The sequence below is a fragment of the Protobothrops mucrosquamatus genome, unplaced genomic scaffold (assembly GCF_001527695.2).
Source record: "Protobothrops mucrosquamatus isolate PMUCROS unplaced genomic scaffold, P.Mucros_1.0 scaffold2579, whole genome shotgun sequence".
NCBI lineage: Eukaryota > Metazoa > Chordata > Lepidosauria > Squamata > Viperidae > Protobothrops > Protobothrops mucrosquamatus.
The window spans coordinates 1-16,665 of record NW_015388635.1 but is presented as its reverse complement, the minus strand read 5'-3'; the positions used below and the strand labels follow the sequence as shown (position 1 = coordinate 16,665).

Sequence of the window (16,665 nt, the reverse complement as noted above, 5' to 3'; positions counted from 1 at the left end):
GCCTGTTGAAGTATGTGAAGTAGAAAAAGATTTAAAAGACCCACTCCTCCAGGAAGGTGCTATAGTATCCATAAGACATGTGAGATCTTTCCAGAAGAAACTGGCTAGCCATGGTGGAAATAGTGTGCTAAACTAGACAGGCCGGTTAAATATGAATCTTTTTGCAGGTTTTTGATGAACAAAACAACTTGGAGTTTTGAATACCTGTTTATTTTCATGTCTTTATAAAGAAAATATTGTGTTGTTTTTTTTAAATAGGTCTTAATGTCGAGCTGCTCTCAGTGTCGAGCCTGTGATGCCTTGGTTTATGATGAAGAAATTATGGCAGGATGGACTGCAGATGATTCTAATTTGAATTCTACATGTCCATTTTGCAAAAGTGCCTTTTTACCTCTCCTTAATGTGGAATTTAAAGACTTACGTGGTCTTGCAAGGTTGGTAGACTTTGCCGCTAAATGGTCATACCTTCGTAATTCATCCTTTACAAATGATAGCGAACTTGGTAGTATCTGAACAAACAGTTGATATGCCGGTTAAATTGTCCTGAATCACATGTTGGATATGGATAAGTTTCTGTTTGCAGGATGAAGCCGTTTTAGTTTTCTCTTCCGTTTAACGTGTTCATGTGTTATGATGTCCATTGGCAAATTGGTCTATAAATCTCATTTTTAACCAGAGTGGAATGCAGATTGAGTCCTTTAGTCTTAAAACTTAACAGTAGGAATTAAAAACAATCGATATTCATGATAAATTTGGAATAGCTGGAAGTACAGGTAGTCCTCAACTTACAAAGTTCATTTAGTGACTGTTCAAAGTTAAAATGGCACTAAAAAGTGACTTATGACCATTTTTTACACTTACGCCCCTTCTAGCATCCCCGTGGTAGTGTGATCAAAATTCAGATCCTTGGCAACTGCCTATTTATGACCGTTGCAGTCTCCTGTGGTCCTGTGATCCCCTTTTGCAACCTTCTGACAAGCAAAGTCAATGGGGAAGCCAGATTCACTTAACAATTTGGTTACTAATTTAACAACTCCAGTGATTCACTTCATAACTGTGACAAGAAAGGTCGTAGAATGTGGGGCAAAACTCATTTAACAAATGTCGTGCTTGACAACATAAATGTTGGGCTGAATTGTGGGCCATAAGTCAAGAACTCCCTGTGTTACAAAGGACAAAATTATGTTGATGACATTCCTTTCTTGTTTGTGATTGTGTATTTCCTGCCTGCTTCTTTCCTTACCAGTTTGCTTTTGAAACCAAGTACCTCTGGTGATAGTTTACACAGCACTAACATTCCACTAACCACGGATTCTCTGGAACCGAAGTCTGCCTCCGTCCCTACTACAGATCTGATCAGTTTTTCAGAACCTTCAAGTGCCAACCAGACCATCAGTGAGGAAAATAGCAGCCCGGCAACACAAAGGTACAGACCGGAAGAAAATGAGATTTTCTTGCAGGATTATGCTTGGGAGGAATTTATTGCTTCACTTGAAAATCAGATTTCTTTTAAAAATAGACTCTGGACTGGCATCACGTTCCCCATTTTGTAGAAAAGGCCTTATTTGGGAATGAAATGCCAAGACCCAGTAAAGTGTTGGTCTGGGGAAGGATGAAGCGTTCATCTGATTCACTCATCACATAATATAAAATATGTAATAATGCTCTTAGTTACCGTAGCCACAATTTTTTTAAAGCACTTTGTGCATTAAATACAGTAGGCATTCTTGTGAATAGTGGATGCTGCTAGTGAGTGCTGCTAGTATTGCAGTCAAAATAGTACTAAGAAACCTACAAGGAATTAGTACAATTAGATTTGTAAAAATATAAAGTTTTTGGAAGGGGAAGAAAGCCCTTGCAGAATGCTGCAGCACATACCTCTCGCCTCCCTGCGCATATTTCAGAGTAAGAAATGCTTGGAAGAAGGCACGGTTGATCGGCCGGACTGCTGAACCAGGAGCCCATTGAAATATTTTGTGGTAATTCTGCTAGCTTTAATACTCATGAGTGTTTGCATTGTGTTTCGGCCTCAGCACAGCAGAGGAAGAAGACAAAAATCTCAAACGCATAAAGCCTCCTGTTACAAATAACTCATCAAAACGCGGGACTTCTCTAACTCGGAGTCACAGTGTTGGTGGCCCGTTGCAAAATATTGATCTTCTGCAAAGACCATCTCATGGCATTTCAACCGTTAGCCTCCCTAATAGCTTACAAGAGACAGTGGTAAGTAACCAAGGTTTTCCTGGTAATATGTTCAGGAACTAGATATTCAGACACCTTTCTATTTTTTCCTATTGTTTATTCTGCCTGAGTTATAGTGCAGCTTCCATAGATTTTGTATATGATTCATTTTGGAAAGCAGAGCTCTCTCGTCTCTCAAATTGTTTCTGTATTATAACTCACTGGGTAAGATAGTGACATGTATATGTTTACAATAGTGTACGTATGCCATCCCTGTTAATGCAGCTCAGAGGTTTATTGAGATTCTTTGTTAGGGAGAAAAGCTGGGAGAATTGATGAAGCATTGTTTGCTCACTAATGGTCATTGATGCTTTTTTTAGGATCCCTTAGCAAAAAGGACAAATCCTTTGCCTGTATCTGTTCCCTATTTGAGCCCATTGGTTCTCCGGAAAGAGCTTGAATCTTTGTTGGAGAACGAAGGAGAACAAGTAATTCACACGTCAACATTCATCAATCAGCATCCCATTATTTTCTGGAATTTGGTTTGGTATTTCCGACGCCTGGATCTCCCAAGTAACTTGCCCGGTCTCATTCTAACGTCTGAACACTGCAATGATGGAATGCAGGTAAGGTGATGCTTTGGCACCACAAGCAAACACAGACTGTTAACATTTGGAGGAAAGCCATGTTCTTTGTAAGAGAAACAACTAAAATGATTACTTTCCTCTTTGTTCATTCTGGAAATAACCCCCTATACCAATGTTTCTCAACCTTGACAATTTTAAGGCATGTGGACTTCAACTCCCAGAATTCCACAGCCAGCATTGCCGGCTGTGGAATTCTGGGAGTTGAAGTCCACATGCCTTAAAATTGTCAAGGTTGAGAAACACTGCCCTATACTGACAGTATTGAATGAATATATCAGGAGAAGCGTTTGCACTTCAGAGTCAAATATGTTGATGGGATGAATTTTAAGAGATGCCACTGACTGAAATGAAATGACCTTGAGAAAAGAATGACTCTACTCAATAACCCTAGAGCAGTGTTTCTCAACTTCAGCAAATTTAAGATGTGCAGACAACTCCCAGAATTCCCCAGCCAGCATGCCATACATTTTTAACTTGCTGAAATTGTGAAATGCTGCATGAGGGCAATCCAGTCCAAGGGTTGCGGGAGAGGCTTATATGTTTACAGAAGTGGACTGTCCAGAACAAATGATTCATTATGTTCTTTTTCCATTCAAAATATTGATGGAAAGGTCAAAATTAAGGTTTTTCCCCATTGGTTTCAATGGGGGGGGGGGGGAAATAAAGTGAAAGGAACCTTTATATTTTCTTCTTGTGCACTGAAAATTAGTTAACTCTGGACTGGGATTCTTAAACTTAAATCAAAGTGAGAGAGAACAGTAATATTGAGAGAACACCTTAGTCCTTTTAAGATTTGCTTAAGGGTAAGTTTAGAAGATATGGATTAACCATGCTCTCACTGGAGTGCCAATTCGTTTTAGTGATTGAGGCAATCAGGAGACTGTGAGTTCTTTCACTTCAGACATGAAAGCTAGCTGTATAACTTTGGGCCAGTCACTGTCTCTCAGCTTAACTTGCTTCACAGGACTGTTGTGGGAAAAATAGAAATAAGAAGGAGCATTAGATATGTTTGCTTATAAAGTTGCTTATAAAGTAATAAAACCGACATAAAAACCTAATAAATAAATTTTTGCCACCTCAGTTACTTATAAAACTAAGTAAGATAAAATAAGAACAAAGCAAAAGCAAAATGCATTAAAGCAGCTTTAACTAATTATTTAACCTTTAAGGTTAATAGTACAGTTATATAGGGTGTGGCTTCTTACTCTATGACATTGTTCTCTATGAAAGTATGTCTAAGGAAATGCTCTTTCCCCACCTGCTTTATAAAGAGTCCTTCATTTGCAGTAGATTGATACAAATCTTTTCCTGTTCCTTAATTTGGCTTGATTTAAATTGGACGATACAAGCTGTTTGAGGAATCTGTTCCCTTTTTGTAGAAGAATAATGAAATTAGCATTGTGTTTTTGGCGCTGCAGAATTTTGGCGCTGTTTTTGACGCTGGCAGGATTCTCAATCTGTAGTAAAGTGATAAGAAAGTATGTTTCCTCCATTCTAGCTTCCTCTGACCAACTTGTCTCAAGACAGCAAGCTAGTGTACATACAGCTACTATGGGACAACATCAATCTTCACCAAGAACGTGGGGACCCACTATATGTATCTTGGAGAAATCTCAGTGAGTAAAATGTTTGTGAGAATTTTATCCAAACAAAAATCTTTGCTGTTGTTAAAAATTCTGAAATAATCATTTACTTATGCATATCTGAGGCCAATTTTTCCAAATGACCAAATCTATCTATCTATCTATCTATCTGTCTGTCTGTCTGTCTGTCTGTCTGTCTGTCTGTCTGTCTGTCTGTCTGTCTGTCTGTCTATCTATCTATCTATCATCTATCTATCTATTTTCTTAGTTGTCCATCTCCCTCAGAGATATTTTATTCAAAATGTCTAGGTTTAATTTTATGTCCTAAAAAAACACTCATAAATTAGTAGATGGACAAAGCTTTTTTTATGAGCAGAGAACATTTTCAGTTCTCCAGTGTTAGACTTTTCCAAATATGATGTCGACACTGTATAGCTCAACATTTAACTTTTCAAAAAAAAAAGTACATTTTTTTCAGAATTGAGATGAAATCTCAGGGAAAGAATCATAAATATCCTGATCAAAATTTGGCCAGTACAGTCATAACAGCTCCCACTTCAATAAATGCAACAGGATTTGATGCCATACGAACTTAGTTCTCCACAGAAAGTTTTTCCGTATAAATAAGATTTTCTTACTGTTACCATTATTTTGTAAAACTTAAGACTAAACTATAGGCATCTTTGATTTTATTGTATAGTTCTTTGAATTGAATTTTTTTTACTATGTGCATGTTTTGATAAAAATCTGTACTGCTGTTGCTGCTGCAGCACCTAGAAAGCAAATCCTTATTTTGCTCTGCGGTAAAAATGCAATGGACATCACCCTCATGGATTTGACTTCTAGCAGAATGCAACATTCATCAAGTATTGTGCAAAGCTTTAAAATGCTGCATAGGCCATAGGCCTTTGACTATTATCATACATAATCTATCTAGTTCTGGGAATTGAGTACTACATGTCAAATCATCTTTACTCGTCCAGTTGCCAAAGCTGCTTCTAGTTTTTCCTCTTTTTCTCCTTGCCCATTTTTTCTTCTGTCCTTCATCTCAGATCTCTCATTTCTGCCGCTTCTGTCTTTATCTTTTTTTCCATGTCTTTGTTGTGTAACGTTTTCTTAGGTTGCACGACTTTTTTTAAAAATGCTTTATTTTCCCCTTCTTCTAGATTCTGCAGAAAAGAAGCCCTCAGTCAATTCCGAAGAGCAACAAGCAACAAGCACTTTAGTCGAAAGTATCAAACTGAGCATTCAGCACAACGATGTCGTTAAACCTATTAATTTCCTTGTGCAGAGAGTTAAGCGGGATGAGAAACGGCAAAGGTAAAGGGGATCACAACTTGGAAATGAATGCTAACTCTTTGAAAGGTTCCATGCATCCCTAGGAGTAGGTTTAGCATTCAGGTGTCCATTGGGGTCCTTATTCCCTCCCCCCCCCCACATTAGGTGGTATGCGATATGCTTTCCTTGGTATGGGGTAAAGATGACCAGAGACAGCAAATTAGCCTGTGCAAATAGCATTTATTTGAAGTAGGTCTTTCCCCCAAATAATCTATAATAGGTGAAGGTGGTGTATAACACCTGAAAAGGCAAGAACAGCTTTTTGAAAAGCTGTTGCAAAGAAGTACAATTAGTGGACATGCATATAACTGTAGCATCCATAATCAAGATGCCTTGAACAGTTACTTATGCTGGGAATGGCCTGTTGGCCTCTTGTTTTAACCCTTTTTGGAACACTCGTACAGTACCTTTTCTCTTGCGTCATCTGTACATCTGGTTTTGCTCCCTGTTCTCTATATATTCCATTTCAGTCCTGTTTTTTTCCCCTCATTTGTATCCATTGGAAGGACAGAGAAAAATAATATATGTGTTTTGTGCATGAAGCAGTCATGAGAAAGGTCAATTTTATTACTTGAAAATCTTATTTTGTGGGGGATTAATTTTAAATTCTTTTTTTCCTTGGTCCTATCCTCTTGGAATATGTAAGTATTAGTGTGTAGGGACTGTAAAGTTTATGCTCTAAATCTACAACTGGAAACAAAGGAATCAATTATAGACATTAAAGAATTCTGCCAGTAAATAAGGAAGAACAGTTCAAACTGATACTTAACACTAATATTTGGATACTTTCACAGAGCTCAGAGGATTTTTGCATGCTAACTCTAAAATTAGGTTCACATTGATGTGAATATTCTTACTGAAAAAAAGCTAGAGACTATTTGATTAATGAAATTCACATGAAAGTTAACTTAAATTCCTTCCTATAGGTTAGCCTTGTAAGAAGGGGTTGAACTTGTCTACATGTCTATGCATCTTTTATAGGAGTTTTTACAGAGAAATCCTTTTCCTGTCCCTGGTGTCCCTTGGAAGAGAGAATATTGATATTGGTAAGAAAGTTCATCTATTATACCATGACTCATCCATTTGATAGGAAATCTTTAGAAATCTTCAGTTTTCCAAAAAATTTACTCATTCTCTTAGAAAATAGGGGAATACTAGCTGTCAGTTTATACTCTTCCTTTAAAAAAAAAAATCAAACCAATACTAAAAATGTAGTGTTACAAACAAAACTGGCTGGGGTTGGGTGGTTGGGTTTTTTTGGGGGGGAGGGGAAACATTGTAACTCATTTTATTTGATTTATAGCCATGTTCCCCAAAGCAGAGGTCCCCAATCTATGGGCCCTGGCCTCTTGGCTGCCGGGCCGCGTGAATAGCTGGGCAGTGCACGCGGGTGTGCGCGTGCTCACCCTCCCTCATTCCACCATTGATGCGAGTGTTGTGCAGGCGGTGGCAGTGCCGCTAGTATGCAGGCGGCGGTGTTGCCCCTAACCTTGTGTGGGGTGGCAGCACTGCAAGCGGCAGGTGGGCGGCAGCGAGCCACACGCAGGTGGCATTGCCATAAAATCTGTGTGGGAGCGGCAGGTGGGCTGCAGCGTGATCCTCGTGCGGGGGGGACAGCACAATCCTTGCATCGGGGTGGCATCGCTTGCAGACCGCGGCACAATCCTCACATGGGGCAGTGGTGCAAACCTCACGACGGGGCGGCATTGCTGCAGACAACACAATCCTCCCCGCTGGTGGTAGCATTGCCACGAGCCTGGTGGTGCAGGTACAAGCCTCACACAGGCGCTGCCGTTGCTGAGAGCCTCGCACACTTTCTTGCAGCCCCGTTTGCATGGTGCACATGCTGGCAACCTCTTTGTATGCACGTGCGAACATGTGGCCACATTGAAGTTTGCGCATGTGTGCGTAAGGTGCCTGCCCCTCCCTCTCCCACCAATCCAAAAAGGTTGGAGACCCCTGCTCCGAAGAGTTCAAAGTTGTTCATTTTTCCCAACAAAGTAGGTTGGTCTGTGTGTTTGCCTGCCCTGAAATCACTCAGTGAGTTTCCGAAGAGAATAGACTTAACCACCAAGCAAACCAAGAGTGAAGAGATGTATCTTATCTCATAAAATATGTTTGGATTTTGAATTGTGGGGGAATAAAAGGATGACAAACCAATTAATACAGTATAATTTCTGTGCTTCCTGACTCTTAAATTGTCTTCCTGTTTGCAGAGGCCTTTGACAACGAATACAGAGCTGCATATAAAAGCCTTCCAGTAGAAGTACTGAAAAAAATGCAAAAGATTGATTCTCCACCCAGTGACAATGTAGAGTGGTGCAGAAAATGCTTTGGGGCACCTCTCATATAGATTCCACCGTGGAAGATTTACCGAGAAAAAGGAGAGATGACTGGGAATGTATAAATTTGGCTTTGAGCTCCCAAATTCTAGTTAAAACAATCGCTGTGTGCAATCCACTTAAGTCAGTAACATGGTTTTGTGACACTTGATATTTATACCAGCTCATGAATTAAATACGCTAATACAAAATAATCAAATTGGCAGTTAACTTTCAACCATGTTCTATGTAATTCTTCCCTTCTTCTTCTTCTATCTAGAAGTGAAAAATGTCAACAAAGGGACATTAATTTGCTTTCTTTCTTATGAAGAGTTGCAGTGTTCCTTCTAACTCAAGTTAGCCTTCTAGCTCAAAAGCAGATTTATGTATGGAGAAAATTCTACTATATTTGTATGTACATATTTTGTGTACATTTTCATTATGAAATACAGTTATTTTCCTTGGTTCAAAAGAATAGGCTGTAGCTTTAGCAAGTGGGCCTGTTAAAAGCCATCACTGTCCCAATTCACAGAAAAATTATAACCCAGATCCTGGCTGTGTAAAGCAAAGTTTATTGTTTCTTCTTTTCATAGTAACTTTTTAAAACTGTACATATGTTTTTCTGAAGCAATGATGGGTATCTACCCAGAGTGGCTCAAAGACTTTTTATAAAGGAAAACTGAGAATACATGAACAAGGTACATAAAGGAGCATGAAATATTCATATTTTTAGCATTCATAGAAAATTGCATGTGTGGGTGTCTTGTGTACATCTATATACACAGACCCACAAACATATGTACATATATATGGGACAGAGCTTAAAATTTCAGCGCACTAATGTTCCATCCCTGCTTATTTTTTTCTAACCTGTGGGATATGTATCTTTTTTGCACTGGCTGAGTTAAATACTTCTATGTTAAATTTATTTATACTCATACACTTGAAGATGAATTTACTGAAAATGAAAATACTAATTTTTAAAATGTTTTATTTCCCTGCTTATTATATTCACACCTCACTTTTCTTGGCAATCCTCGGGTTTATCTCCCACCATCACATATTCATTTAAAGCAGTGTTGCAATAAAGATTTGGGCAATGTTCAATAATTTTTTTAAAGAAACAATTATGAATTTTAAAAATTGATTAAGATACAAAATGCATTCTTGATCATGACTTTTCAAGGCTGTCTTTTGCCTATATAACTATTCATTCTTTAGTAATACTGCTGGAGATGAGCTATTGCAAATCTTAGTCAAAGTGAAATGATCACATTACGCAGAACACAAGATTTTGCACTTGTTTGAGCAATCTGGTGCGATAGCATTTTTTAAAAAATTATTCACTCTAAGCCACATTTCAAAATTCTTGGAAATTTGTTTTTAAAGGAATTTCCATGTTTTTAAAAGCTACTGTCTAAAACAGTTTCCATTGTATTGCTTTCTGGTCTCACCCTTTCAAGGAAGTATTGGGGGATTAGGGCGTTAACACTTTCTGTACAATTTAGCAGTTTTAATTTTTGAATCACTTATGTCCATCTGCAAGTACAATGGGTTTTTGTCATCTACGCGTGATTTTATATTAATAAACCTCTTATGAAACACAATTCTATCTAGTCATATTTACATTATAGCAATTATATCTTAACATAAGGACAAAAATCTCGATTATTTTTTTAAAAAAATGAAAGCTATTTCTCCGCAACCGTTTTCTTGTTTCATTTATAAACTATTATAGTTTACTTGTCATCAGGAGCCATGTGGGCTACCCTGAAACATTGCATGTTTAACTAATGATCCCTCTTTTGATCCCTCTGTAATAGTAACAAGTCAAAATTCAAAATTGGTCTTATGCTCTGCTATTAGTTTTGTACACAGTAAGACATTTTGACAGTTGATCCGGTATAAATGTTGCTTTGGCATTTGGGGGCCCACCTGTACCCACAAATCCGTTATTTTTAATTTTTTAAAAATAAATGTGATACCAGCATAAAGGAATATGCCACCTCTAAGCAAAATAAAATGCCGTCTTATTAGCAAAAAAATGCTCTCAATCCTGCAAAAATTCCAGAATATCTTTAGAAAGCAAATATAGGCAGCCTAGATTTTTTTTTTAAAGTATTTTCCCCACCCACACACACAAACATACAGAAAAAAAGTAAAGATAAGGCAGGGGAGAAGCAGGGCTGTCCTTTTGCCGTGTGGCGTTTAACTGTAGATCTTCCCCAAGTCATTTCATGACAGTTCTCATGCTCCCAAATGTCCAGCATGCTGACCACCCCAACAGGTTAGGGGGGGGGGTGTCTCCCCTCTCAGGATAGTGAACATGTAATTTCATGAGGGGGGTCCCATTCTTGAATGAAATTTTCCATCATCCCTAAAGAATGGGCTTGCTGACCAAGAATCTTGTTCAATTTCTGTCAAGCGTTCAACGATCCATGCACTGCCCAATAAACTAGTTAGCAAACTATAACTTAGAATGATTGTTAATTAGATCCACGACAGTGGATTTAATACTACATAGATTTCATACCAAAGCTCTTGTGTGCCTTTTGAATATATCACCTTTGATCTTATTTTAATACAAATATGTATAGGTCAAAATATTCAGTGTTTCAATGTTTTTCAACAGGTAGATTCAAGTCACAAGCTATTTCCAAATTTGCTCTTGAAATCAAGTACAGACACCCCCCCCCTCTTACTATCTATAGAGGAATAGCCCGCTTTGCTTTTAATGCATGTAATATTAGAAGCCATAGGAAGAGTTAGTGGTTATGCAAATTCTGGGATCTCATAATATGCTTTGATGTAGGTAATATTTTAGTGAAATCCATGAGACTTATTTGTTTGTCATTTACTGATTCAAAGATGAACATTTCAATGGCTGGTGAATACTTTTGAAAACCTTAATAAAACAATAAAAAGTGAGTATTCAAAGTTATAAAATAATGCCAATTATATTTGTACAGCCAATTTTTATACATATTTGGAAATAAATCGATGTTTTTGGGGAGGGGTAGAAAAATATCCCTCAGGGCAACCTTATGTATTTATGCTCTAAAACAAGTCTTGAGTTAAATGAGATTATGTGGAGGGTGGTATCTGTTGTCAAATGCCATGTAAAAATTCATGTAATTCAGAGCTATTTAATTGTAAGAGGGAAAAAGTACGGAAATATAAACTTGCATGCATCTTACTTCTATTGATGTCATTACCGAATATCAGACTGAAAAATCCATTGTGTTAGATAAATCAAAACCTCTATCGAGTAGTTTTGTAAAAAAAAAAAAAATAGAGCAATTAGCAATGAAGCTATTTCCCATTTTCAATTGTATTTTATAAAGTAGGTTTGCTGTAAAAACATTTAGGACAGGTTTATGCTCATAACTAATCTACTTAATCTAAAACACTTGTACTATATCTGGCTTCAAATTAAGTTTATAATTTAAAAAGAGCTATTTTTAAAATATGCATTAGATAACCATAGCCTTAGAAAAGACACATATTAAGATAAATGTGCATTTGTTATTCTTGACCATTGATCATTTTTACGTAAAAGCAATGTTAGAAAACATTTTTTACAGCTTCTAGTAATTTAGAAATGAAACTGTGAACATCCCAAGCTTTTAATATTTTAAGGAAAATTTGTAAAAGTCACCTTTAAACTCAACATTAACTGATACATTTGTTTTTATTCTTCCATGCACTGTTAGAGAAACTGGAAATTATCCTGCATTGTAGATAATTGAAGTATGAAAAGGAGATAATTTAAAAACAAAGAAATGCACGGTTTGCAGTTTCTTTAGGGTCATTTAATTATGCATTTGCAATATGGAAGGACAAGACTGACATGGGAGAGTTTTCTATTACCAATGCAATAATTATAATTCTGTTGTACAAAAACAATGTCAGCTGTATGCTTGCTTTGATCTAACAAATACCTAATTTCCTGTAGATAAAAGGGTGGTAATTTTTTTAAAATTACTTTTGTATAGATACCCTGAGTGATTTAGAAACCACTTGTTAATATTATTGTTAAAAAAATAAAAGTATACAGATACCATACCTTCTCACGTCTGCTTTTTGTGTGTGGAGGAGGAACTGTTTAGCAGAGGTTTAAAGCTAAAATTAAATGTATAAAATTAACTATATGTTTCGTACATACGCCATGGTGGCACAGTGGTTAGAATGCAGTATTGTAAGTTGACTCTGCCCACAGCCAGGAGTTCGATTTTAACCAGCTCAAGGTTGACTCAGCCTTCCGAGATCAGTAAAATGAGGACCCAGATTGTTGGAGGCAATATGCTGACACTGTAAACTGCTCAAGAGAGCACTGCGAAGCACTTATGACGTGGTATATAAATCTACGTTCTATTGCTATAAGAACGACATAAATAAGAGGCCATTTGCTGAGCAAGGAAAAGCCAAAACCATCACAGTCCTGAATGATACAAAAAATGAAACCTCTGCATCAAGCAGAAATCCACTGTAGACATTCATTCAAGTGGCAATTTCAACTGACAGGAAATTAGCAAAAAGGATAACAGAATCAGTTTGTTCAGATCATAAAAATTTTATTTTAACCTTTTTAGGAGCACAGTTCATGGCTTACTTCTGGCTTGATTCAGATTTAGATGTAGAGGCTCTCAGAGAAGAAAGTCTACGCCTCTTCGCTATTTGTTCTTGCCGCTTCTCTTTTGCCTCCTGGAAAAGAGACCAAGGATATTACCTACTAGCCTAAAACTGCATCTCAGTTTTTTAAATGCTGTAAATTCATTGTGTGAAGTCATAAGTACTTTCTTCTCTATTACCATAGCAGAAACACCTATCTGTAGTCTATCTGTAGCTGTCAATTTCCAAATATGTAAGCATATTGTAATAACATTTAAGGCCGTGGCCAGGATGTCAGCTACGTTCAGCCTGTGAACTCACCAACAGCCTTAAGAAACCACATATCCCCAGGCTCATCTTCCTGTCCATAAATTCTACTAGTATACATTGAATACTTTGAACAATCCCCTTGTTCTCCAATATCCAAGGTCAAATATTTTCCTAAAGCAACGTAAGCCATTTTTAGGTGAAAGCAACAGACTTGATTCTGTCTAGTAAAACTGTACTGTTTATATTCCTAGCATCATATATTGTTCACCCTCATGCACAGTCTTCATATCACACAACGTTGTAAATAGGGTTAAGAAACTGATCTTTTCCCTAATGCGCCAATCGCATGGCTTAAAACCTCAATTACCTGGGGAATTAAAATAGCTAGGGATGGGTTAGAACAAAGACCTAACTCAGTAGTGGCGAACCTATGGCACGCGTGCCAGAGGCGGCACTCAGAGCCCTTTCTGTGGGCACATGTGCTGTCGCCCCAGCCCAGCCCCCCCAAGAGGAGAGTCACCCCTGGGCACGGCCACACGGAGCAGCACAGCCAAGGACATGGCAGCTGGGCAGCAGAGACAAGACTCCGCCCTCGTGCCCCGTCGTGCCCCGATGATGTTGCAGGGTGTGGGTGGTGGGCATGGCTGTCATGGCACTGCAGGGCCGCCTGGCCGATCTGCAGTGGGCCATGGAAGCACTAGGTGGTCCTGCGTGCGGGTGGGGCAGGGGGCGGAGCAGGCAGGGCGGGAGGCGGAACGGGGGGCAGGTTTTGGGCACTCGGTCTCTAAAAGGTTCGCCATCACTGACCTAACTTATTTGCTCCATGTGTTGGGACATATTTCTATATGCCAGTACTTCACTAAAGCCCCCCCCCATGGTGATCACTTCATGTAATAATCAATATTCATATACATGCTATTACGCCTATTAAACGTGTGTGGGTGTTTGGCCCTGTGAGCCAACAATTTCCTCCAGTTTCACCTTCAAGCTCATCAATGTTTTGCAATGAGGTGTATCCGATACATGGCTTCATGTTCAAGAATCACATGAAGAGGGACATGACCCCCCCACACACCCCTAATAATTCCCCTCCCCAAGCATATAGGAAACAGACCTTCATTCTCTTAGCCAGAAGCTTGGCATACTCGGCAGCTTCTTCCTTATTCTTCTGAGTTCGCTGTTTCTTTAGAGCAATACGTCTGCGCTTATGCTGCAGGACTCGGGGGGTCACCAAACGTTGGATCTTGGGTGCCTTGGTCCTTGGCCTCTTACCTAAGATTGGCAAGACAGGCATGTCAACAACTGAAGAGCTATTTGAAATCGGAGGCTGATGGTCTATACTTAAAACAATAATACCCAAGTAAAATAATTACACAGGATAAGCCGGGTGAACGTTAAGGGTATGTCTTCCCATCTACAAGGAGATATAAAGGCGTAATTTCACATAATCCACAGAATATGTAAAATAGGTGAAAGGGATATTCAAGGTGTACAAGGCAGCGCATGGCCTGTCCTCGCAAACTCTGGTGGGCACAAAATTCAATCCGATTCCTCTTCAAAAAAATATAGATGGTGAAAGTTTAAATCCTCTAAATCAGGGGTAGGCAACCTTGGCTCTTTTATGACTCGTGGACTTCAACTCCCAGAATTCCTGAGCCAGGAATTCTGGGAGTTGAAGTCCACTGATCATAAAAGAGCCAAGGTTGCCTTCCCTTGCTCTAAATCATGCTTTAATTACATGTTCTTGGGCAGGACCTTTGAGCACTGGCTCCTCATGTGTACAGCAATTGAAAACTATTATGGAGGATCACCTTATATAGGTAGTCAACTTACAACAGGTCCTTTGTGACCATTCAAAGTTACGGCACCGAACAAAGTGACTTATGACCATTTTTCACACTTATGACCGTTGCAGCATCCCATGGTCACATGATCAAAATTCAGCCGCTTAGCAACTGACCCATATTTATGACGGTTGCAGTGTCTCGGGGTCATGTGATCTCCTTTTGCGGCCTTCTGACTAGCAAAATCAATGGGGAAGCCAGTTTCACTTAGCAACAACTATGTTTCTAACTTAACTGCTGTGACTCACTTAACAAGTGTGGCAACAAAGGTCATAAAATGGGGCAAAATTCACTTAACAAATGTCTCACTTAGCAGCAGAATTTTTGTGCTCAATTGTGGTCATGAGCTGAGGACTATCTCTACTAAATCTAGTTTGAAAGATAAGCGGGAACAATCACATTTATAATCAAAATTGATCTCAAGCATTCGTGTGCAGATAAAGACCACGGGATCAAATGCAGAAATCACTAACCTATAATGCTGTTTGTTCATGGATTTAATGTACCATGCTAAACCATGCAGAATGATTTGTCAGTCATAAAAGAATAATCCACTGAATGTTAAGCTTTATTCAAACATATTAGTTTTAGTATTAGTATAGTCCTTATCCAGGAAAAAAATCTCTTAAGTTACTGTCCTGATTTAATCAGACGATGTTACGACTTTCTCCTGTTACAACTTTCTGCAGTACAGTAGGTAAGAAATCTTGTATATCTATAGTAACTTCTACATATTAGATGTTTTGCCTCTTTAAAAAGCTACCACATGCCACCTTTGAAAAATGCATTGCAACAGACTATAAATTTAGATATATACCTAAACATACCTACACATGCACATCAGCTAGGATATTTGACACCAAGCTATATCAAAGTTTAAGTAGTTTAAGGTAAAAGAAAACTAAGTAATTGACACTTTCATTTAGCTATCATATTTTTCCCTCAAACCCGTCGATTTCTGTAGAAATTTGAACGGACCAACAGAAAAGCACTACTTGAAGTATATAATTCCCTCTGGACAACACAGCTAAAGTATTATTTCCACTTTCTTACCTTCTTTGTTCAATGGTCTCCTCACAACATATTGACGGACGTCATCTTCTTTGGAGAGATTAAACAGCTTTCGGATTCTGCTAGCTCTCTTGGGACCAAGGCGACGGGGCACAGTATGATCAGTCAATCCAGGAATATCTTTCTCACCTTGAAAAGTTGTCAAACAAGAGGTACATTATATTATTTAGCAAACTTATGCTAAAAATCATCCCTCACTGTGACAAACTGTCTCTGGTTTCTGAATGCTATCCTTTACAAAACAAGCATTATTTTTAAAAAGATAAGAGGAAACCTAAGAATCTTTTATTATTATTAACTTGTCAAAAGTCATATTCCTTTAGGTCAGGGGTAGGCAACCTTGGCTTATGTCTCGTGGACTTCAACTCCCAGAATTCCTGAGCCAGCACGGCTGGCTCAGGAATTCTGGGAGTTGAAGTCCACGAGTCATAAAAGAGCCAAGGTTGCCTACCCCTGCTTTAGGTAATGCCCCACTATATGCCAAGGGGATGGCCTAGGAAAGCCCACTTCCACTTGTCCAAAGTGAAAGCTCAGGAATATTTTCTACTCTTCCAAGACAAATTCTTGCTAATATGTGTTGCCCCCCTTCAAATGAAAAACAGACAAACAAGTCACCTTTCTTTATAATGACCAAGTTCAAGACGCTTAAGTTGGCATCAACAATGCATCCTCGAACAGATTTGCGTTTTCGTTCTCCAGTTCTCCTAGGACGGTAACAGGAGTGGCCCTTGCTAAGTAGCAGACGGACACGGCCATGAGTGAGGACACCTTGCTTCATGGGGAAACCTTGTTTGTCATT

General features: G+C 38.6%; 2 protein-coding genes across 2 annotated transcripts in view; one reads left to right on the top strand and one right to left on the bottom strand.

Annotated features, from left to right (window-relative positions):
• DENND4C (DENN domain containing 4C) overlaps window positions 1–12,277 on the top strand; it is a 52,026-nt gene extending 39,749 nt beyond the window's left edge. Inside the window, exons 25-32 of the mRNA XM_015825266.1 lie at window positions 259–434; window positions 1,247–1,426; window positions 2,034–2,223; window positions 2,562–2,807; window positions 4,327–4,444; window positions 5,578–5,731; window positions 6,731–6,795; window positions 7,966–12,277. Of these exons, the coding sequence (XP_015680752.1) occupies window positions 259–434; window positions 1,247–1,426; window positions 2,034–2,223; window positions 2,562–2,807; window positions 4,327–4,444; window positions 5,578–5,731; window positions 6,731–6,795; window positions 7,966–8,102 (1,266 nt within the window). The 3' untranslated portion in view covers window positions 8,103–12,277. The remainder of the gene's footprint in view (window positions 1–258; window positions 435–1,246; window positions 1,427–2,033; window positions 2,224–2,561; window positions 2,808–4,326; window positions 4,445–5,577; window positions 5,732–6,730; window positions 6,796–7,965) is intronic.
• Window positions 12,278–12,627: 350 nt separating this feature from the next.
• On the bottom strand, window positions 12,628–16,662 carry LOC107295928 (40S ribosomal protein S6; the record flags this gene model as incomplete). The annotated part of the gene is made up of 4 exons (XM_015825262.1): window positions 12,628–12,774; window positions 14,066–14,223; window positions 15,849–15,995; window positions 16,482–16,662. Coding segments are annotated over 4 exons (582 nt in total), but the record flags the coding sequence as incomplete, so codon positions are not given.
• Between the last annotated feature and the right edge of the window lie 3 nt (window positions 16,663–16,665).